The sequence below is a fragment of the Anguilla rostrata genome, chromosome 18, assembly GCF_018555375.3.
Source record: "Anguilla rostrata isolate EN2019 chromosome 18, ASM1855537v3, whole genome shotgun sequence".
NCBI lineage: Eukaryota > Metazoa > Chordata > Actinopteri > Anguilliformes > Anguillidae > Anguilla > Anguilla rostrata.
This window is the reverse complement of record NC_057950.1, coordinates 23924550-23949252: the sequence shown is the minus strand read 5'-3', so window position 1 is coordinate 23949252 and position 24703 is coordinate 23924550. Positions and strand designations below refer to the sequence as shown.

The 24703-nt window shown below is 44.2% G+C and overlaps 1 protein-coding gene across 3 annotated transcripts in view; it reads right to left on the bottom strand.

Annotated features, from left to right (window-relative positions):
• Positions 1–24703, bottom strand: part of si:dkey-103j14.5 (isoaspartyl peptidase/L-asparaginase) — a 236651-nt gene that overhangs the window by 11679 nt on the left and 200269 nt on the right. For 2 of the 3 annotated variants that reach the window (XM_064317171.1, XM_064317170.1), the window contains exons 4-6: positions 17735–17898; positions 5494–5612; positions 4178–4288 (exon numbers count right to left, since the gene is read on the bottom strand). In XM_064317171.1, coding sequence (XP_064173241.1) covers positions 4178–4288; positions 5494–5612; positions 17735–17898 — 394 coding nt within the window. Of the gene's footprint in view, positions 1–1081; positions 1333–4177; positions 4289–5493; positions 5613–17734; positions 17899–24703 lie in introns of those variants that run through there. The other variant, XM_064317172.1, reaches the window with a different exon arrangement.

The window sequence follows — 24703 nt, the reverse complement described above, 5'->3', positions numbered from 1 at the left end:
GCCACAGTACCTGCCGTTCCTCGCGCTCGGAGTGCGACTTGTGAAAAAGCGACGAAGATGGCGGAGAGTACTCGCTTGGTAATGCCGCCGTGGCGTGCGGTTCCTCAACGAAGATGACTCAGCGAAAACCGCACCACTTACGCAGAAGAGGAGAGATTATGTTGATCCTCAGATTTTCTACACCTTTCAAAATGTTGCATCTCTGCCGTGATTACCTTAAGCATCAGCAGGTCGCTGAGGTTAAAAGCAGTTATACTCAGAGATAAAGGCTTGGATTTTAAAGCAGCTATGCTTGGTGTTAAAGACTAGGAGTTTAAAAGAATTTCAGTCGTAAATTGTAAGTTCTTCCCTAGCCTACCAGGCCCTTTGTGATTACTGAGCTCAACAGGGCTCTTTTTCTTATTCATGATGTTCCAAACAGTTGATTTAGGTAAGCCTAAGATTTGGTCTATGTCTCTGACTGTTTTTTTCATATTGCGCATCATAATGGCTTCCATGACTTTCATTGGCCCAACTTGTTCTTATGCTGACAAACACCAATGAAAGACTCCAAAGGCAATCAAAAGCATAGAATCAAGACTAGACACTGAAAGCTCTCTTGTACTTGCACTAAAGAAGGAATTGGAACACTCCTGACTAATCAGAAACACCCGTGAAGCCATTTGTCCCAAACATTATGGCACCCTGAAATGGGTTAATGTATAAATACCCTTTAATAAAATATGAGAATCTGCACTTTAACCACATGTGCATGGTTTAATTGCAAATCTAATATTGTCAAGTACAGAGCCAGATCAAGAAAATAAATATGTCTTCATCCAAAACATTATGGAGCTCACTGTATAACGCACATACACACAGACACAAACACACATGTGCATGCGTACACAGACACGCACACACTCACACGCACCCTCTCTCACACACACACACACAAAGACATAGACACACACACACACACAGACACACGCACACACACACAAACACACATGTGCATGCATACACAGACACACGCACACACTCACATGTGCACACACACACACACATACACGCATACTCACAGGGAATACAGCAGAGATTCAGACAGTGCAAGAGCCTTTATTGTCATAAGGAGATCAGCCTTCTCAGACATGTCCGTCTCAGATCACTCTTTCACAACACCGATGACTGATTGATTCGCCACACTAGCCCTGGGAGGCGGGGCATCGCTCTGTTCTGAAGGTCACTCCCCGTGCCTGTCCCAGAGAAACACGCGGAGCAAGCTCTCAGGAATAAGATATGCTAATGCTCACTCTAGGGACTGCCCGGCTTCATGTGGAAACAGACACCAGCCTGTAACAGGAAGGACACCTGTGACCTCTCACTTCCACATCCACTCTCCCAACCCACCACGCTCTTCAATGAGTCATATTCTCCACCCAATGAAAAGCTTGGGAAGGGCCGGTCATTTCTCAACGGCCATTTTTAAAATTTCAAAAGTATGTTACATTTATTTATTTCTGTCTCTTAGTCAAACGAAGCCCATATGAGCTTAAGACAAAACATTTAAAAGTCAATATCAGACATAATATTCTCTTGCTTGTGTTCAGAGCTTTTAAATTACAATGCACCATTTCAAATTTCCAGTCTCTGACCATCCATTTTGTTTTGAAAACAGGGCAAGTACACCACCCTACTGTACTTTATACCACAATGTTTACAGTATTAAGACCATAAATTGAACAGAAGCCACTGGGATGTCGCTAAATGCGCTAACGGTTTATTAACCTGCCCATCAATTCCCGCCTGTTTATCCAGTTTAAGCCTTTTGACGATCCGTGATGCGTGTCATAAGTACACGTCCCCACTTTAACTCTGGATCTAACTACCATGGAAACTGAATAGACAATCAAGGCAATTAGATCTGAGGACACCGTTCCATTCATTCTGCTCAAAAAGCCTGATGTTCACAATATTTTGGACTATAATTTGCATACACGCTAGGGGTGTATCCGAACTGAAGAACCCTATTTGTTATTTCACAGGTATTGCACCCCTAATAGGCAGTAAAATGTGCAGTGCTCATTTGAAAAAATGGATGAAATGTGCTATGTCTGAGTAAAATGGATTCTATCAGGCTTGATTTACCACAGTGTCTGTACTGCACTTTTAAGTCTAATTCCACTGAAGTCCACTGGCAATCTATGAGCTCTCGTTTGGGCGACCCAGGGGTTGTTTCAAAGATTTAAACCGTGTAGAGGGGATTACGGAGTTTTGAAAGCAAGCGCCAGAAAGACAAAATGGAATGTACGGCAATTTGCGAGACTCGAGAATTTCATTTGGTCAGGCCTCTATTCATGATGGCTTCTTTGCTTTTATGGCTCGAACAGATGCCCGGCGTTCTTCGGGGGGTGACTAGGATGCAGTAACTCGTTTGGAAAGTACGAGGTTTCGCACGTACCCCCTTTCGTTCCTTTCGTCGAGAGCCGAAATTTAATTTAGCAGATCATCCCCGAACACATCAGAGGTGCTATTTCCCGTAAATAAACCCGTGAAATCGGTTTCCTGCTTCTGCAGAATATGTCCTCCATCCCAATTTAGTAACCCCTTCGCTGATGATATTTCCATGGGAATGTTTTAACCCAACAATTTATTTAATCAGACAAAACTCCTGGGTATTAGGATTCCTGTGGTAACCTCTAGAAGCAATACTTGCGCTCAGCTGAACATATGTTTATGGGATCTTTTAATCAAATGCGCTCTTATGAAATATGAGCAGACTTATAGCTCCACCACAGGTGTTACCCCACACTGGAATGTATAAATCACATGCCCGCACTAAACGATACTTTAATGCAGTGACTTACACGCTGTGGATAAGCACTGTGTAGCAGGGTGGTGGTGAGGTGAGATAAGATACAAATGACAAAAAATGACATGCACAGTTGTCCATTGGCATTCACAGAAATCTGCTTAGCGCCGTGCCTGTTGCATTACTGCAACATAACTTAACATCACAGATAATACACACTCCCCTCCAAAATGACTCACACACCCTTGACACAGATGGACAAAGAAGGCCACATAAAATAAATACAGGTAATAAGTTGCGCTCCATACTCAAAAATGTGAAATTAATATTCTTTAAAGGTCCAGGAAACTGAAATCTGTTAATTATTTTGTGTTGTTTTAATACTTTTTTTTTACATTCACAAATAGCCATTCACGGTAATATTTTAAAATGATTCTTGTAAAAAATTAAAAAGAAAAAAGCATCAAAGCCAGTGCTCGCTTTCTCCCATGGCTGAACGGCAGGTCTACTGCGGGCGGAGTTCGCTGGGTTCAATGTACATCATCAAACGCTGTGAAATCCTTTCTACTGATATGTAAATTATGCTCTTGCCACTTTTCGTGCAGGCAAGCTACGTTGGAAAAGCCTGGGCATTGCACCTTGGCTGGATGCAAAACCAGCAATGTGCATTTTTCCTTTAAAAAAAATATGAGGAGATTCAAAAGAAATGGGTTTCATTTCTGTTGGGCACTGCAGTACTGCAATAACCTCTACAGTTAATATTCGTAGTGCCCATTTTCCCCAGGAGGATTTCCCCAGCTACCTACAAAAGCAATGTGGCTTTGCTAAGAAGCTAGCGCTAGCGCTGGTGCACTGGCGCAGTGCCGTCCCTCCTTCACCTCCCTCCCAACTGTTGCTGCTAGCGACACTCCCAGTTGTCACAGAACAGTCACGTGATGGATCGGTAAGTAGGCCTACCATCAGCTAGTGATAATTAAATAGCTTTCAAGCTTAGATACTGTATGTGGAATCAAAGGCCTTCTTTATTCAGGTGCAATGTCCAGAGTTTGGTGAGCATATTGGGGGGAATCTTTGACGATTCCTCCTTACAGAATCTTTCAAGATCCTCAAGCTTGCGTTTCTGCAGACTGTAAATCACATCACTGATTTCCGATTGAGTTCAAATATGGAGACTTAGTTAGCAATTGCCAAGCAATAGTTTTGGGGTCAGTCAATAATTTATTGGTGGATATGAGGTATGCTTGCTATCACTGTCTTGCTGAACTATCCGTTGCAGTCAAGCTTTGAGGAGAAAATGGCGGAGACTCTGTTTGCTGGTTAAGTGAGCTGTGGTCCCATTTAGTTTGGGCTCTCGTTCAGTAATAAATAAGCGGTAGGAACCGTTACCTTGCTCTATGTGGAAGAGGATCCGGCTGGCGAGGGTGACCTTCATGATGGACTCCCCGTGTCCCGTGCAGGACACCGCGCCGACGCGGTTATCCGCGTAGCCGCCACAGCCTGGTTCACCAGACACAGCCCACACAATACAAACAAGTGAATTTAACTGAGAAGTAATTCTGAGTTCAGGAAAAATGTAAAAACACCCCCTCACATCCTTCCCCCACCCTCCTGCCAAATTCTTTCCACTGTAGAGCTGGGACCAGGTCCCCCTGGCCCCTTCTACACTCCAGGTTTTGATGGGAGAACAGAAATACATGATCAAGGAACCACAAAAAAAGAGCAAAAGCTGTAATAACCAAAGTTTGTGAATCATAAAGCCCACTAACAGTCGATCACCATGGAAACACTGATGGCGATATTAATGCGCGAGACCTCTGGCCTTTGAAATATGAGGCGTAAGTTTTCTCTTTGATTAATCGCCCCGATGCGTCCGAAGGCTCGGCGGGATTAATCATTTAATCTGGGAAAATGAAAGCCGGGCTCGCCGTGGGAACAGCAGCGCGCGTTCTCGCGCTCGCTGGTCAGCTCTAGCCTTCTCCCGAAGAGCTCCCCTGGCAGGGCGCTAGGCTCCGTTTCATTCTGCAGGGCCAGCAGTCCAACAGACCCATGCACGTTCCACCGGCTCTTTTCTCCAGCTTTAATTACCCCCGGAAACTGCTACAAAGGATTCCAGCGGTACGGCTGTCAAAAGATGTGGTTGGTGCCTTGGGTTTTTGGCTTTAAAAACTTACCCCTCTCCCTAGTCAAATTGAAGAGCAGACTTTGGGATGGATGTTCACAGGCACACATGTGATGCAAAGATCCACAAATGAGTTTTATGGATGTATCAATATGACCCTAACATACACCTTAACTATAACCTTACCATTGGTGACACCCTCAGAACCCAAAGATGATCACTGGCTTGACAAGGCATGTGGATCTGTTTAATGTTTTCATATCCTCTTTCACAAAAAAAAAAAAAAAAAGAACAAACAGACAAGGAACCATCAACTGAACTCAGGTTTCTCTGGGGCTATGTAGTGCAGTGACACACCCCATGCATGGAACCAGTTGGCTGAGTCCACCCAGTTTTATCATGCAAGAGCGAATCCTTTTGCCAATCAGAGGCCAGCACTGTGCTTCAGAGGATGGCCATTGCGTGTCTGCGCTATCCCAAACTGAATGAAGATTTTTCACTAAGGACATGCACTTCACAAATACAACTAAGTGTCGCAAACTGGAAGAAAAAACTGATTAAAGACAGATTCCCTTATACCCACCTATTATGGGCGAGTCCCCAACTCGTCCCACCATTTTGTTTCTAATGCCTCCAGTGGAAGTGGCACAGGCTACGTCGCCATGGCAATCCAGAGCAACCGCCCCAACCGTGTCATGGTCCCTTAAAAAAAAAAAAATAATAATTCAGAAAAATCATTTGCTTTACCACAGCAATTCTTGCATTAGAGATTCTGTTCAGAATACTAAAATTCAGTGTTGTGGATTTGAGTCACATGACTTCTACTCAAGTGTGACTCGAGGCACTAATTTAAACAAAATGGCAGAGTGAAATTATAGTTCATGTTCCTGAATCCTGTTCCCAGCCTGTGAACTGTGTGCTGCCAGTCTGTGGAATGAACACAGAAAAAATTAATTAATCAATTCTCTAGCCGTGTTTGCTGCTAAGAAAATGCTATTTTTAAAATCGTTGTTAACAGTGTTGTTTACAGTGACAGCTGGGTTAATAGCCTACCCATAGGTTTTATTATTGGGTACAGTCACAAAGCTCCAAACGTAGACATAGATTTATATCATAAATGAATAAATGTCTATGGTGTCCTGGTCATCATAACACAGAGCCTCAGAGTGAGATTCAAAAGTGTCTTTTGATTAATTTTGCTTTTAAACAAGATATTAAAATGAGGTGTAGAGCAGGGATACTAAAAATCTGGCTTTGAAGGTCAGGAGCACTGCAGGTTTTCTCTACTGTCTGATAATACATAATCCAATAATGTCAGAGCACCACAGTGTCTGCAGGTATCTGGCCTGACCATGCACTACATAACCTGATTTCACACAAATTATTTCACCTCCTTGGTTCAGGAAGTGAGCTCATTAGTGAAATCAGGTGGTGTGGGGCACAGCTGGAACAAATGCCTGTGGTGGCAGTGTAGTATAATGGCTAAGGAGTTGGTCTCGTAACCTAAAGGTCGCAGGTTCGATTCCCCGGTAGGACACTGCCGCTGTACCCTTGAGCAAGGTACTTAACTTACTCCAGTATATATCCAGCTGTATAATTGGATACAATGTAAGTCGCTCTAGATAAGAGGGTCTGCTAAATTTCTGTAAAACTAAACTAAGCCTGTGGCCCTCAGGACTTGCAGGTCTGCAGCCCTGGTGTAGATTAGGTGAACTACATGAAAACATACCACACAATACATTCAATCAAGAGCTCCACACACAACTCTAAAGCAAATATGAAGTAGTTTTGGAAAGAAACTGATTGAGACTTGATGACTTTCAAATTATGAACTTGGGATTTTGGGATTGGAGATTTCCCCATTGTTTACTTGGGACTTGACGTGAGATTTGAGAATAGCTCATGACTTTCAAAATTATGACTCGGTCCCACCTCTTGCTAAAATTGACGCACAAGGAGAAGGTGAGGAAAGTTTCCGAGTGTTGACTCCGAGACAACCGAAGAGGTGACGATCTCACCTAGTGCCTACCCCTGCCAGCCTCGCACACATTCCAGCTAATGTGCTCCAACATTTCCCTGAGCCACAGAAAGAGGAAACACACTGATTGCTCATTTGAATTACCTTGTGTCCACGTAGGATAATATAATATTTCAAACACAGGCCCTGCAAACTGTACATCATATTAAAATAGAACATCCACTAAATAAATAAATTTTTAAAAACATCTCAAACTGTAGATATAACGACACTAATGATATAACATACCTCATTTATTCCCCCTTCAAAAGTGCTTACATTTTTTGTAAAGTCATTTTTTAAATAGCTAGACTAAAGTTACGAGGAAGGCTGTGTTGTTCCAGACATAGAGATCAAGGTAAGATAAGTGCACCTCATAGATTGTATATATATAGCGTTCAGCTCTCAAAATTATTGCTTACGTGTAATTCAGCGAATTATCATTCATCTAATGTTAAAATAGGACGTACAGTGTAATTCGTAAAGGTGGATACTCTTCAATGCAGTGACATGCATACTACCTGATATTCCCCATATATCGGTCTCCCCCTGCACTTGGAACTGTACTTCCCTCTAGGGTTTTCAACACGCTTGTTCCTGGTTATGGTTATACACTTTGTTGTACGTCGCTCTGGATAAGAGCGTCTGCCAAATGCCTGTAATGTAATGTAATGTAATTTACAGGTATAACTGTTATACATGGATTCCTGAGGCAATCATATACATGTGACTAGCATGTGCTTGTGTGTCATGTTTGTGCATCGTTTTCTGCTGACGTGTTGCATTCGATAGTGTTTGAGAACTGAAAGGCGAGCGTAATCTCCCTTTACCGCAGATGCTCCTATACAGGCCGCACGCTACAGACTCCTGGTGAGTTCGGAAGCGATGACAGCTTTGTTCAAAATAAAAGCTGCTTGCCCCTTCAACAGAAGCTCTAAATTACCACAGCGCGCCAGGGGTCAGAAATCCTCAGCTCCCGCTGCTGCCGTCTATTCTCAGTTTTCTTGATACGCTTCCCCGGCCTCTCTCTCAGTTTTTCATACAAATGGGCGCAAGCAATTTGGGCGCTGACAAGAAAACTGGGAGCGGTGTCAGGGAGGGCATTGGCTAATGGGGACACTTCCTGAAAAAGCCCTACCCTGAAACTGTTCCGCAAATGCCCAATCATCATCTGTGTGTAGAAAAATGGAGAGGTGTGTGTTTGTGTGTGTGTTAGTGAGTGAGCGTTTGTGTATGTGTGTGTGTGTTTGCGTGCGTGTGAGCATGTGTGTGTGTGTGTGTGTACGTGTGTGCGTGTGTCTGTGTGTGTGTATATGTTTGTCCACCCATGTATATCCAGAGCTGTCTCTGAAAGGTCAGCAGCCAGACCAGGCTGTGTGGAAACTGTTAGCGCTATAAGCTAGCGCCATCCCTCAGGATCAGCGACATGCTTCAGCCTCGACTGAGTCGTAAGGGAGAAGATACACATTACAGCACAAATCTCAGGGTGCACACTCAAACACATTTTCCTTCAGCATCCAAACACTCAGCTAACCAGCAAACAAGCAACCTTTTCCCCATTCCAGCCAAACTACACTTTCACTAACAATAAAAAACAAGTTCACTTTCAAAAAACTATACTCCTAGCCCTGCCAAACAAACACTCTCACAAAAAAAAAAAAAAAAAACAAAACTGAAATAATTATAGTTCACTTCCAAATGTCTCAGGGTTACAGGTCTCTTGTATGAGTGCAGACAATTAAAACTCACAATTTATTTGTTCGGGAATGAACAAATTGACAGCCAAGACAGTTTCACTGCGCTAGAAATGGAAGATCAATTGTTCAGAGTTCTGACGGGTGCACAGTGCACATCGATAGCAAGAATGACAGAATGCTCTATTAAAAAAAACAAAAAACATTTGGTGCCCAACAGGGAACCGAGCTTGTCCGATTCCCACCCCAATTTGGCACAGACAATGATCTGTGACCACAGCCTCATTCGTGTGCAAGGCTCCCTGCAGATTTGGGGTTGTGTACACATCTGTAGTTTTCCTCTGAAACACACAGTGTTGCCAGCTGCACAGCACAGACTACAGCTGAGCTTGCACAGAGTGGAGTCGGAGGAAGACCTTTCACATGCGGCTTTCACGTGCCGAGCAGCAGGGGTCGCTGGAGATCGAGGCCCGTCCACGCACCTCAGCGTGATGCCTTACCCGAATAGTTACTGTCTCTTCTTACCTTTGGCTTCTAATTAATCTTTTTTTGTCTCTTTGAATAAATAAATAAAAAAATTAATAAATAATATACGAGAGAAAAAAAACAAGAACAAAAGAACTTGACAGTGCTCCAGTAAAGAATCAAATTATAGGTTTGGTGCCTCCGTTAAAGCAAATGCAGCCTGTGATGAGCATACCTTAATTAAAACCCACAATATCTCTCCTTTTCTGTTTCAGAATTTTGTCTGAACACGACTGTCTTCACCAACAGGCTTGTTTTGTTACAGATGGTCTTGGAAACACGCATACCTGTGCATCTACTAATAGAAATATCAATATCTCAAAATGTAAAAAAATAAATAAATAATAAATCACATCTGTTAACTTTTTATTTACCCTCTTTTCTGTTCAATCGGCTGAATAACAGATCTGAAGCAAATGCTTTGAAAGTTGCTTCACATCATGTGAATTCTATAAACTTCAGGTTGGCACAGCTGGGGAGTTGTTTGGTCTTGAGCTGCAGCAGACTTATGAAAGCTACATATGGCCTTGCTTTTAAATCCCATTCTCCTCCCAATGGATCTCACTATCTCAGGCATTCAGTTTGATGTTTCACTGTATAAACAGAATTCTTTCCTGCAGTTTTATTGCCACAAGTCTTTCTTCAGTCATATTGTAATACATACACTGGTAGCATGAGTGACTTACAGTAGCATAACATACACTTTCACCGAGACACAGAGGGTACTATGGGTACTATCAATCCCTACATGCACCTGGAATTTCTGGCAAAATCGCTCAATCACAGAGCAACAGATCTTAACAGACATTCACAGTGAACGCCTATGATTGCATTTTTATTCTCCCCCTGGTATCTCTTACAGCATGTTCAACCGTATACCTCCACACTTTAGACACTGCGGCCAGCCATTCCGTGTGCCAAAGAAGGGCAGTATTGTGGCTCCCCTTTATGTGAATGCTGTGACCTGTTGCTACTTCTAAGACATACTCCAAAAAGATAAGCCGGAACTCCAGCCCCTGAGGTATGCATACGGGGTCAACGGTGCCAAACCTTTTTTTAGTTCATTCTGGTCAGTGCACAGATTCTCAAAGCGTACAGTATGTCTTGGTGCTGTTAAAGGTGAGGTCGAACGTGTTTATAATCATTAAGGTGAATAAAGAAAAACCACTGCATGATGTGGGGATGAGTGTCTTGACTGGTCCTCACAATGACCTTACTAGCACATTCAATCTTTCAAACCTGTTTGAGAATGTCAGGCACACACAGTTACAGAAACAAACACACACACACACACACACAAAATCAGGTTTAAGTCTGTGTTTGACACTTTTGAGACCAAAGTATAGCATCAAACAAAATAACCTGAAATCTTTGGAAGCTCAGATCTATAGGACTGTATTATATTTAGCCATGTTGGCAATATAAACATTTTCACATATTATTTAGCCATTATGCCTCATCAAACCGATTAGCTTGAATTACACTTTGTCCATATGAGCTAATTTTACCTCTGCACTGTAGAATGTTACTACGGTTACACTCCCGGGCAGGCTAAATAATTAGACATCAACAAATATGCTCCGCGATTTAAAAAAAAGTAATTTAAACTGCGGCGCAATAAAACAAAACCGTGAGCAATGCATTTACAGTGCCACAGGAAAAGGCCACAGTTCAAGGGCACAGAAAAAATAAAAATAACGTGCAAATTAATCTTTCGGTGAACCAGGCTGGTGACGAACCCCTCAACGGGAATGCTAGTCTGCACCAGTTGGGGTACAATCTCCTGTCAGGTTTTCAAGGGGATACATCAATCACGTTTGACAGGCAGTTGATTGCTCTATTAAATCACTACAGAGGGGTTTGATTTGGCTCATCAACTCGGGTGAAAACAAAATTCAAAAAGGTGTTCGACGATGAGCTGTATTTCAGAAACTTTTATTTTTTTAATTGACGTCTTCGGCGGTAAATCCTTAAATATTTCCGAAATGATCTAACGGAGCGCGTGGCCTTTAGGATTTCCAAGAAATGTGATTTATCGCTCCCTCGCAAACTTTTTCAGTCTGTCATGGAAGTTTGAGATGAAGAAGGTATGGAAATTCTCCTCTTATTGTGAACTGTAAGACATTTTGAAAGTGAGTGACTATGTCTACTTTGGTGATTGATTAAATAAAATGGCCACTGCTGCCATAACACATTTTATATACATTTTTTTTTACATAGCTGATTCCAAACATGTTTCATTGTATGTATGTATGTATGTATGTATGTGCCACTTATTGTAAAGCGTCTTTGAGTTCATGAAAAGCGCTATATAAAATAAATTTATTATTATTATTATTATTCAAATGAAACCAATGAAAAAATGCATCCTTGTAGTTTGTCAGTAAAGCTTAGATGCGCTCAGAATGTAAACAGTGCAGTCTCTGAGGACAACAGCAATTAACAAGCAGCCGTGATAAGATGTATGTACAACGTCGCAGGTGCCGGGAGTCGCCAGGGAGAGCCAATCAAAAGCAAAAGCGAGCTTTTAGCGTGCAGGTGAGGAGGCGCAATGCAAACACGTCTTTGACAGCGTTCGACTAATGGGGTATGGTGACACCGCTAATTATGGCTAGCGTTACGGTCAGAAACAGCTGCAGCCGCAGAAAACCCGACAAACGCCAGGATACCACCGACAGCACAGCGGACCCTGGGGAGGGAAGCCTTGGTTTGACCAGGTTTACTCTGACCTGCACAGGCTAAACCCCCCCAACCCCCCCCACACAGACACACATGCACTCACACGCACATGCACATAAGTACACACACACACACACACACACGTATGGAGGCATACACATTAACGCACGCACACACACACACACAAGCACACACACACACACACACATAAGCGCACACATACACACACACACGTATGGATGCATACACATTAATGCACACACACACACACTGACACACACACCCACACACACACACGCGCGCACACACACGCGCGCACGCACACACACACAAATGTCAATAAATATAATCATGTTACATGCAGCTTGGTGTAATGATGATACCAGTACATTCTGTTCAGTTGGAGCATACTGACAATAGATGTAATAGCTACATGGTAATTTTAATAGAATTCTCCAGAGTCCTTGGTAAAATAAAAGGCTTATTTTTATATGAAAACACCAGAACATCATCTGTTCAGATAGCTGCTGTACATAAACAGAATTGTAAAGAAACAATAGTGTGATATGGCTCTAAAGGTTTGTGTTAGCAAAATGACTGACATTTAGTGTACCACAGTTTCTTGCAAACTTTAAGAAGGTACACAGAGGCAGTGTGAATTATTTCCATGTATCTGAGATATATGCACTGAACAAGCAATCTATTCTTTTCCATTCTAGGTTCTAGGTTTCATAACTTGAAGCTCAACAACCATGACAAGTAGCCATTATTTTTACAACATTTACTAAAGCTTCAAACTTTTCTGAGACTTTCAATAAGACATTTTTCAAAAAATGTAATCCATTATTTTAATCCAAAAATAAAAAACAGTTTGAGGAGGGAGGAGTAATAAATGCACATTGATCCACAGTCAGGACAGGCAGAACTGTGAAGCTGCACAAGGGGCACACACATCATTGCATTTTTATTGCAGCTGATTTCCACAGACAAAAACAACGCAGAGCCTGAAACCCTCAGATGGACAATTCCTTTAAATTTCTTTTGGAAATCAAAACTTTCTTGTCTGAAATGGTTTAAATTCAAAAGAAGGAGAGAACAAAGGGAGGACTGGGGCCCCAGACAGGGGGCCCCAGAGGGGACCCTGGCTCCACGTTCCACGGCTGACTCTGCGGGTGACGGGGCTGGGGGGTCGGAGCCAGCTGGGCAGGAGCGACGGCCTATCGTAAGCGTGAATGTGTGAATGAACGCGGACCCCGCCATGCGAGCTTGCGCCTGTACTCTCCTGGGCAGCTCTGCGAAAATGAATTGCCCCCGAAAGCGTCTCTCACCCATTCTCCCTCTCAGCAAGAAAGATACAGCAGCAGGAAAACAATGCAGTGACATCCTGCTCTGGGCACAATAGCAGCAGATTAGCTCATTATGCTGCATAGCAAAAAAATAATAATAATTTTTGAGCCAGCATATCTTTTTATTTTTAATTTTTTTCCTGTTTTTTCTATTGTGTTGGTTTACTTTCCATCTTTGATTATTGTGTATGACTAGATTTGTATGTCTCCTTTTTTACTGTTAAATAAAGGAGAACCAAAGGTCTCTCTCTCTCTCTCTCTCTCTGGTGGGAATGCAACAAGCATCCAATTATAAAACATCATTCTGTTCAGAGGTTCCTAATAACAAAGGGTCAGAGACTGAGAGAGATAATGTGTTTGAGATAATGTGTCTCTGCCATGAGTCACTTACACACAGCACATTTATATTAAATGTATATTATACTAAATCAATCCACCGCACAGAAAGCCGCCCATTTCCTAAGTTTCACTACGAAGCCAAAACCCAGTCCTTCGTGCACCACACAGCTGGGATTAGGACTGGGATCCTGTTAAAATTAAAACTATGGGGAGACTGGTTTGTTCTAACACACACTGCAGGATTGACCAACTCAAGCGTAGTCATTGCTGTCCGTGAAGAACTGCAGGGAATTTGTAGGCCAGTTATAGCTTGACGATGTTTATCGCTCATCCTCTGTTTCGAAAACAATTGAATAGCTGGCAGGCTAGCTATCCACCCCCCCCAAAAAAATAAAAAAATAAAATAAAAAAATAAATAAATAAAGATTCCATACTTTATCATGGTTCAGTTAACGCAGGAGGAGATGAAAGAGAGAGAAGTCTGTTGGGCGCAGGGCCACGGCTAAGTGAAGCGCACCATCACTCTTTTCTCTTTTTTAGCAGAAGCGAGGCGACTCTGCTCTTCTTGCAGTTTCCCCGCTCCCCCCTCCCCCCTCCCTCCCGCTGACTCTGAGGGCACGAGCTGCTTCATGTTCCGGCGCATCATTTCAGTTTGGAAACGAGACGCAGCGCTTTTTTTCTCCGTCGTCTCCCCGCTCCCCGCTCCCCGCTCCCCGCTCCTAGCTGACGGAGCGCTTTCTCGCCGCGATCCCGGCGTTCCTGGCGTTCCCGGCGTTCCGCGGACGCCCTCGGCAGGGGATCCGGCGGCGCAGCGGGACTGCCGCGAAACGGGGGGGGGGGGGGGGGGGGGCTCACAGAAACACGGCGCCGCGTCTGTCAGATCGTTCATCAAAAGGGCCGACGCCACGGTCTCGCTACGCTAGCACGGACCGCTTCCCCTCGCACCCCGCCGGGGCGTCGTGTCCGCCCTCCCCGCGATGCGCCCCCCCCCCCCGCCGCCCCACCACGGCCGTCTCTGGCAGAGTTCCTTAGACGCAATTTGGGGCGGGCTGTTGCTCTGTTTGGTGCCATGGTGAGAGTGAAATAAATGGAATCCGGTTTCTTAGTTGGACCTAATTCAAGCAGACATGCTTGAAGGTTAACTCTCGTTAGGACGGACAGCAGTGAATTGCAGTTAAGTTTGATGGACGCACTGGGAAAAATAAAACGAGTCTAAGAAGCCTTAAAAAAAGAAGCTTTCGTACCACTATAAGAACACTCACACAAACGCTTTTAATCACTCCTTCACTGAGTGCACACAGAAAAAAACAAATTGAAAAAAGGAATTTTTATAAATGATAAAAATTTTGTTAACAAATATGGTGTGTCACAAAAATGACACAGTTCAGCCACTACATTTTAAAATTCAGCAGACTTCCTACTTCCTGAGCCATGAAAAAGAACAAGGGAACATCTCTATTCCCAACCTGGTCCCAGTCCCAGCTGAGAAGCCCTCGGCATCCCTATACCGAAGCAGAGGGGGTCCTTCAGCATCAATCCTGGACACTCCAGGTGTCCCCAGAGACTATCCCCAACAGAAGCACACAGCGTCTTTATGCCGAAGGGAGACATGTTATATCGACAACAAGGGTAAAAGGGAATAGTGCATCTTGACAGACAATAACATACCCCCTCCCTCGAAACCAACATCAGACCAGGTGGGTTAACCAGAACCAAAGTTGGACCGGGGAGCATTCAAAACTATAACTAAATTTCTAAAAATTTCTACCGTCTATTACTCTATGTGGACATTAAATTGTCCGGCTGGGACCACAGACCGGACATGTACAAATATTTTGAAAATGGGACATTGTGGTCGAAAACCAGACATCTGGCAACCCTTAATTATTATATACAGTAGTACAGCCCATTATTGAGATTACTGCCAGAAAGGATTTATACGGACAGATGCTGAACCGTTTTATAAATAGTTTCCATTGTTAGCACCTTGAAACTCCCAACCGTGTTTGAATACCCCGTGCTCATTTTGTTTACCCGTGCAGAATGCCCGTTGGAAACTGTGAGCTCGCTCCCTTTTTAGCTCCTACCAGCCGAGCCGCAGTAGCTACCGAACCGGAGGCTCGTACACAGCTGCTGCAGGCACAGAGGGGGTGACGCTGATGTCGCGGCAGTCTGAGTCACACTCTACCATCGGCCGCGCCTTTCACCGACACGGTGCGACAGTTTGGGAATGGCTCCTGTGATGGCCTTCCCACGGCTACGTCTGCAGATTATTCCCTGCCTAAGAAAATGCTGAAAAAGCTTAACGTGCTAGTTATTTAAAAAGGACCCATCGGTGGGCTAATTCTAATTCTCAATGTTCTGTGAAGGAACAGATTTTTCCAGTTGCAGGTGTGAAATTATCCAGCCACAGTGCTATATTCATGGCGCTAAGGAATAATGGGCCTCCTGGAGCTGTATATCTCCTGGCTGTTACCGTTAACCTCTGTTCCTAATGTGCTGTCAGATCAGCGTTTACTTCTAATTTAGCGACCAGAAACCCTCGACACCTTTTTCTCCCCCGGCTTAAAGCAGCTCTTCCCTGCTGTATGAGGGATGCCCTTTTCCGGAGAGCTGTCTGTTCTGATCTAAACAGTTTTACAGTACCCCGTGCAGCCAAAGTGAAGATCGACGAGGAGAATCAACCCGATAGAATCAATCACCCTACGCCCTACGCCCTACACCCTATACCCTACACTGAGGCAAAATCAATTCAAATGAACTGGAAAAAAGTCTGAAGTCTGAATAAAAGAGAAAAACCCAGAGAGAGAAAGTGGCCATGTGGCCAACTGAAATGCATTGTTACCCTGGTGACAGTAATGAATAAAGGACAACAGGACTGCTAAGCTAACAAATCAAATGTCATTATGCTGAGCTGGGTCAGCATGCCGCAGGAAGAGGGTTATTTGTACAGTAAAATACAGTAAAATACCGTAAAATGCAGTAAAATACAATAAGGGCAACACAACGCTGTGGTTCATTGCAACTGCAGGCCTGACAAGGCAAGCCAAGCTAATTCAGCTCTGCCCAGGGCTTTCAGTACACAGTGAAAAGCACAGCGATCACATTCCTATCACTGGCATCCCCAGAGAGCCTGTTAATTACTGCATGATTAATGAACCAGCTAGACCCTTTCAGAGACAATCCAGCTATCAAATTAATCCCATAAGCATTCTGAACCCAATCTCTCACACGCAAGAGATTTTTAGACAAAAGAAATATACAGTTCTGTACCGCCAATGTTTTTTTTTACCTTACTGAAACATGTCATGCATATTTGCACAAGGACAAAAGCATAAATATGGGAAATAATTCCAACCGGGGAAATGACATTCTATATTTCAGAAAAAGGATTTATAAATATACTGTTCAGCTGAGGCAAATTCCAAAAATGTATGAAACATTATGTTTAAAACCACACACACACACACACACACACACACACACACATATATACATTTTTTTTAACCTGCTGTTGAGTTACTATATGAATGCTATCATGAGAAGTAAGCGAGAACTGCAGCAGTTTGCTAGATGATACACTATGACACGTTTTCTCATTTCAAAATCCTTCAGATTAAGCAGTCTTCACAGCAAGGATTTCCAGTCGGATCTGATGTTAAGCTGATCACTACAACCATCATCCTATTTACATGTATTCAATTCATGTACTGATTGTTCCCATTATTATTATTATTAATTAGTAGTAGTACTTATACTAGTAGTATTAGTAGTAGTCACATCAGCACCGTCTTTATAAGATGTTAGTAACAGTGTTATAAACAGTGTAATAAAGGCTTTGCTATCAATACAGTAATACTTTCTATTCATTTTTACCTCCCAATATTCCCCCCTGTGTGGAATGCAAAACTGCAATCGCAGGCATGTACGCAGTAAAATACCCAGCTTCAATTTAACTTTAACAGTGTTAATTCAACACTCAACAGCTAACATTTGGTCCCAATGGGGACCAAAGAGTTGAATTAGCCCTGTTAGAGTTGAATTACCACTGGACATTTTACTGTGTAGCATTATTGCAGTGTGTTCTGCAGTTTCATAAGGGGGGGTGCTGTGACAGACCCCTAAACCTGCCTGTCTCCCCCACGGAGGACCGCGCAGCCAAGTAGCACGTAGCGGTGTGGGGCGTAGCGGGACGGCGGCCGAATTGGACGATGGCGATCTTACCAGCGCGAGTTGAAGAGGCTCTTCACCCCGAGGGAGTACTGCTGGTGCCGCTCCCACTCCGCCCTCTCGTGCTCCGTCACCAGGGCGTCGCTGGGCACGGTGGCCACGCCCACGCTGTCGGCGAACAGGTTGGCGCCTCTGTCCGTCAGCATGACGTGGTCCGTCTGACTCCGCCCCGTTTCAGACGGAGGCGGGAAAAAGGCACGGAAACAGAGGAGCTCAGTTACTCCACCACAGACAGCCAAATGATTCTTCTTCTTTTCTTTAAAAGGGTAGAGGGACAATCCACCTTCCTTTCGCACAAAACAGGTTGGTTTTTTTTTATAATGAAAAGGAAAATCTCACCAACTTATTTCACCTTCTGCCTGCTTGCCCCCCTCACCAGTACTGGCAAGGCATCTGCAGTCAATTCTCTTAACAAATTCACTGTTTTCAGCCATGAATACCTGCTCATTACTCTTTCAGCAGATAAAGGGGATGAATGGCGATCAGGCCGTCTGTTATACACTATGCAAATTGCACTGCACCCAAGTGGCATAAAACAGCCAGCCTTCCCACCTGCAGTGTTTAAGATACGGGCAGTGGTGTCTGAATAGTGGGGGGAGACCGGACAGAGCGCAACTTATCGAGCTTTCGGTTACATGCTGAAGCACCATCGATTGCATGATCAATCGGACGGCCCAGATAAGCCCGTACACGTCAGAGCAACAATGAGAGAGGAGCCGGCTGAAGGTGAAACAGAGTTCACATTGACCTGGAGGAGAGTGTGCGTGTGTGAGTGGGTGTGTGTCCGTGCGTGCGTGTGTGCGTGGGTGTGTGTATGTGCATGTGTGTGTGTGCGTGCGCGTGTTTGTGTGTGTGGGTGTGTGTGTGTGTGTGTACGTGTGCTTGCATGTATGTGTGTGTGCGTGTTTGCGTGTGTGTGTGTGTGTTTGCGTGTAGGTCTGTGTGTGTGCGCGTGTACGCGCATGTGTGTGCGTGCACGTGTGTGTATGTGTGTGTGTGGGTGGGCATGCGTGCATGTGTGTGTGCGTGTGTGTGTGTGTGTGTGTGCGTGTGTGTGTACGCGCATGTGTGTGTGCGTGTGTGTGTACGCGCATGTGTGTGCGTGCACGTGTGTGTGTGTGTGTGTTCTCCTGGTCTCCTGAGAGAGAGAGATTACACAAAAGGCCGACGCTAGACAAGGCCGGTGAAACCCCAGAGCCATCCATTATGTAGGGAGCCCCAGACGTCACCCCCGAAGCGGAGGGATTAGGGCTTTGTTATGTAGCATCACGGCCCCTTTCAGCGCAGCGACGAGCGCGCCGCGAGACCCTGTCACGCCGCCGCGACCCGCCCGTTATGAATGGAAGCTGGATCCACACCGTCTCGGTCACACCTGCAGTTAAATCCATATCTGCGGCGCAAATTCCCTCATTCACACACGATTCAGACCTTCCCCCGACACTAAACAAGGGAAGCGGTCGGTCTTCAACTCGCCCGAGTGCAGTTCCTGCCCCTTTCTATCCAATATTTATCAGCCCTCCTTTCGGCTGGTCTCCTCCTCTCATAGTAATGCTGGGCGATGTGAATTTTCCTTAGAGAGAGAATGCACTTAGGATGGCACAAAGACACACACGCACACGCACACACACACACACACACACACACCGAGTATTTGAAAAGAGATTATCCTTGTCTTCCGTAACAACAGTGAATGTGACAGGGGTGGCACAGGATGTAGGGTTGAATTTAGAAAGGAACATCTGCATAACACAGCAAGGTAATCTGCACGGTTTCTCAAAGTCAGTTTGATTTCGTGCCTCTTAGACCTATGCCTATATTCTATCTAAACCTGAAAAACAGGACAGGACACTGGACTGACTACACAGACTGCACTCCATTCATTCTTTAAAAGTAGATTTAGCCAGCATTTATTTACAATGGAGGTGATGCCAGCGACTACAGAGTGGATTTAGTTTCTTCCTTCGCAGTCTATTTTCTCAATCGTATTGCACTCCATCTCGATCCCCCGCAGTGTTATCAATTAAGACTGGCGAGACATCATTACCAAAGAACAGGAAGCACCTTTATAAAATGGATGACATCCACAGGGCTGGGGAATGGTATTCCTGCATTAAAAATTCACGCCTGGGCCCAAGTAATGTGTGCCTGGTTCGAGTGCAGAGCAGCACTGTCATACCTGGGTTGATTTTCACATCACTCAATAGTGCCTCCTAGTGGTTAAAACAGGGGTCAGTTCTGGGGGTACTCTGTGCATGCTGGTTTTTGTTCCAACCACAGTTGCAACCCCTGATTTGTTCTTAATAAGACAATTTTAATGTCTTCTAATATCGATTGAAAGATGTACTCTTTTGTGTCACATTATGTCTGAAATAGCTTTGTACGCCATGAAGAACATGGTCAAATGTTCATGCCCCAGGAGTATTCTTCCGTCAGATTAAGTAATACTAATATTCTATGGCATGTGTTTCAAATGATTCCTTCAGAAAGAGGTTATATTTTTGAATAGTTTAAATGACAGACCGGCAGTTAAGATAAGCGGGATATCAAACTGATGAAAGTCTTGACACCTGGTCACTGAAATAAAATCAACAAACCGAGCATGTGTGTGTTCAAAATAATTGCAAAGTAAAAATATTGGATATCTGAAAGAAATGTTTCATTTTCAATTCTACCAATGGGTCAAGAATTTGGCAGTGACAATAAGGAACATACACAGATGTCCCTGAATATGGGGACCCCTGAATCAGGTAAATGGGCTGGTTATGCAGAGCTTGTAGCTTCTGGTCCCAGCTAAGCTTGTTCTCCGAGCTTTTCTTTTTGAGGATAAGCCCGTCAAAACTGCTGGGAGGAGTTCAGTCGATCCCCCAATCAAAGATTCACTGTGATGAATCACAACTGGGGCCCAGCATATTTAGAACTGGTATAACGGTAGTCAGCGTTCAACTGCAGTGACATGAATCAGGGTGTTTACTGACACTAATGCGGCTCCATAATTGCCCCTTGTAATATTGTTGAACTGAAATATTGTGTCCATTAGAGAAACAAAGACTGAATTATCACTCAATGCCATTTTATGCACGGGAAACTAACCTCACTGTGTACAGAGTAGCCTGCGGGCACAATTCTGTGCGAGGAAACATCTGGATTATTGGATTTGGGCTTGGATTATATCAGCGCGCGGGATAACTACTTAACTGATGTAGTTATTATAAATCTCTGAGCGAATTTGAGCCAAGGGGTGGGCTTGCCTTCTGAGAATGATTCTAATGTCCAGGAGTGGCACTGCTGTTGAAGGACACATTAAAAAAAAAAAAATTCAATTATTTTGTTTCTCTCCAGGGCCAGTAGGTCATTGAATGGTGTGGTTCAGATCGAATTCTTTCTGGAAAAATAACAATAATAATAATAATAATAATAATAATAATAATAATAATAATAATAATAATAATAATAATAATAATAATAATAATAATAATAATAATAAATGCCAGTGCAATGTTTTATTTTAATATTAATTTGTTATTATTGCCACATTCAGATAGAAACAGAGTGACGCTATCACACAACTAAGATAACAAAAATGCATGTTCTTAACAGGCTTGCCAGTGTCATGTCTGTGATGATAGTGTCTGCTCTATACATAGTCATGGCTATATATGAAAATCAATTCTGGGTTTCCAACTATGAGAAGATAACACCTGTCAGAAAAAATGTAAGGGATGCAGATTACGAGAAGCTTATCGCGAAGCTTTGCTATGATGTTTTGTCATTCAGCTACAGTACAGTATTTCCAACATACCATTGTACACAACATTCTTTCTTTATTAGACAACATGAGCTATTAAGTGAAAAAAATGAAGATTTCCTGGGTGTCCACAAATGCTCTGGACCCAATATCTTGGAAGCAGAGGCTAAAGATTTGTCCAGTAGGTGAACATCTCTGTACATCCTTGATTATATTGGACGCGTGCGATATATTCATGAATAATTATTATGCAATTAGCAAAATGTCACACGCAAATGTTCTAGTACACATTGCCCTTCATCTGGCTGAATAAGGCCCCTAGAGCTACATTTCTGGTGGCCATATCAGCATATTCGTTGGTCCCAGTATCACCAGACCATGTTTATTGTCTAGCCTAGTAATCTTACCCTTGATCAAGGTATTCAGTTCGAATTGCTTAAGTATAATATCCGTCTGCACAAACAGACTGTATGTAAAGGATGTAGGCTGTGTACACCACTGTGGATGAGACCATGTTATATGTGTCAGTGTAAATGTACATATAAAATATTTAGACCTGACATGATGGTAACTCGTCATACACATGCATAATGTAAATAAACCTCAGAACAGGTGGATAAGGGTGAGAGATGCAAAGTCCTGCACAGAAATGTGGTCTCAGTAGAGCATGCGGTTAGGGACCGTAAATATAAAGTCCTGCACATAAATGTGGTCTCAGTACAGCATGCGGTTAGGGACCGTAAATGTAAAGTCTACACAGAAATGAGTTCTAAGTAGGGCTTGCGTTTAGGGACTGTAAATGCATCATGGGCCAGCTTGTGTGTGACTAAAAGCCAGACATTTCATTTCCATAAGCAGCCATGGTGTCTTTAACTTCACATTTTACAGAAATGCATACTGATGCAGTCTTGGGCAGTGCAATAAATTATGAAGATTTTTATCAAGTATTTTTCTGAGCCTAATAACAATAATTACCAGTATTTGATATTTATTTGTTATTTATTTATTTGTAATCTGATGCGGTAGAGAACCTCCATGTGGACTGCTTCCAAGTGGAAACAATAAAAAAAAAGAAACTCCCGTTGATTAAGTGTTCTTGTGGCAGCCAATCAGCAGCGAGGCCATGCCGCTTCCATGTGATCATTTGATGTGTTTTTTTTTTGTTGTTTTTTTTGATGCCGCTGTGGCTGTGCTTCTCTGTGCTTCTCACGCCCCCCCCCCCACTCCCCCCCCCCCCCCCCCACACAGCGCAGTTACAGACCCCTATAGATCAGGCTTGGCCGGCTCCCCGCTCTGCTGAGCCAGCTGAAGCTGAACGGAGAGCTAACGAGCCTTGCTGCAACAAAAAAAAACCCAACCACGATGAGAGTCCGCCGCAGACAGCAGGAGAAAACACGCGCAGCTAAACTGCGCTTCCTGGCGAGGGCGGGGAGACGCTGCGAGCGGACGGCGAAGCGGCGCGCCTCCTCAGCCGAACGCGCGCCTCTCAGCAAAAAAAAAGCCCTTTAATGCACGCCGACGTTTCGCAACGCAGCGTTCCCCGCGACGGCGAAGAATTCCCTCCGCGCTCGACGCTCAGCCGAAGAACACGACCGCAGCTCTCTGAGAAGACACGCCGCAAAACGTTCCCGGTTACTCCCCCGGATTTTCGAGACCCTTTGAAGTCGTGACTTCGGCCCCCATGACAAGAGACGCTAAGCACTGCCCGTGCGGGATACAAATTTAAAAAAGCCCTACTGCGAAGGGGGAATTCATCAAAAACCAGCTTCGTATCAATCCCGTCCCCGGAAAATTCCGACCGTGCAGCTCCGCCCGTCACACAATCGAACGCGGAGCATCGGATCTGAACAGCCGCACGCAGCTTGAGCAGTTCGAATTTCAAAAAACGCAGCTCTTGGACGAGTCCTGTGACACACAGGCCAAGCCACAATTAGCCGCCTTTGTCCGATCCGTGTCAGATGATTGCTCCATTGAAGAGGGGCTCCTTGATATCGGGGGCCCGGGAAGAACAGAGCTCGCGGACGCGGCTAAAAGGAGGCGGCCGTTTCTGTGATCAAAAGAGACGCGCCTTTAGAGAAGCCGACCGACACTTTAGTCCACGCGGCCCCCGTCAATGACAGGGTCACAAAAACGCGCTTTGGGGCTTTTCGCGAGGCTAGGCTGTCGTCTGAGCTTTTCATTGCATTATCCATGACAAGCAGTTTGGCTCAAAAGAGCTCAAATTTGAAAATGTCACGAAGACCGTGTTGGAGATTGTAGTTTATTCACTCAAACGCTCTTCACCACTGAAGAGCTGAATTAGAACGTCCCCAGTGAAGTGACATTTCCCTGCGCCGTCCAACTTTCATGTTTTCTGGATCTGCTGAGCCTAATCAGGTCATTCAGGCCAACAAGGGAAGGGGTACACCGAACTGCCTGAATAGGTGCTTGGTTTAGCATTCCTATAAGGAAAATCGAGGAAATCAAAGATGCTGACAGATCAGCATCAGAATTCAAAAGGAAACTGCAGCAGCTCTAAAGGGAGATTCAACAGGAAGTGACAAACGTTCTGTCCATTGCGCTGTCAGTGTGTTAGAAGAAGCAGAGGTCGGTGAGCTAGACCACAGAGAAGACAGGAACACAGCGATGCTGGCGGAACTGGTTTCACCACAAAATTCTACGGCCGTCAGACAGCTACACATCTCATTTCTGGGTGACGTACATAGCTCCCAAAATCAACCGGTTCCTCTCCTGACCACTGATGAAGCAGCACCTGAGATGGAAATGATTGAATTGTGAGCGGATGAACAGCTCAAATGTACAATGAGAGAGAAAAATGTGTCCCAATAGAGACGTAATGCTACATATGACATGCATTATTGTTGAATAATGGGTGGCAGGGTAACAGAAATAGCTAGGGGTTTGGGCTTTGTAACAGGTTGCAGGTTTGATTCCCAGGTAGGGCACTGCCGTTGCACCTTGAATGGGGTTCTTCTGGACCCCTGACACCAGCTGTTGGCCACCCTGCTTCAGAAGTATCTCACTTGTCCTCTATTGCTCACTTTTCCTGACTGGCTTTCTTTGTGGTTAAATTTTGAATTGGGGATGTGTGTGGGACACTTGGAATATGGCTCCTGCTGAAGATGGACTCAATATCTATGTTGTCATGCCCTTTCCTGTTTGTAAACCTTCATCCTGCTCATCTGCAGCTACTGAGAGGTGTATTCTGGGAAATGACC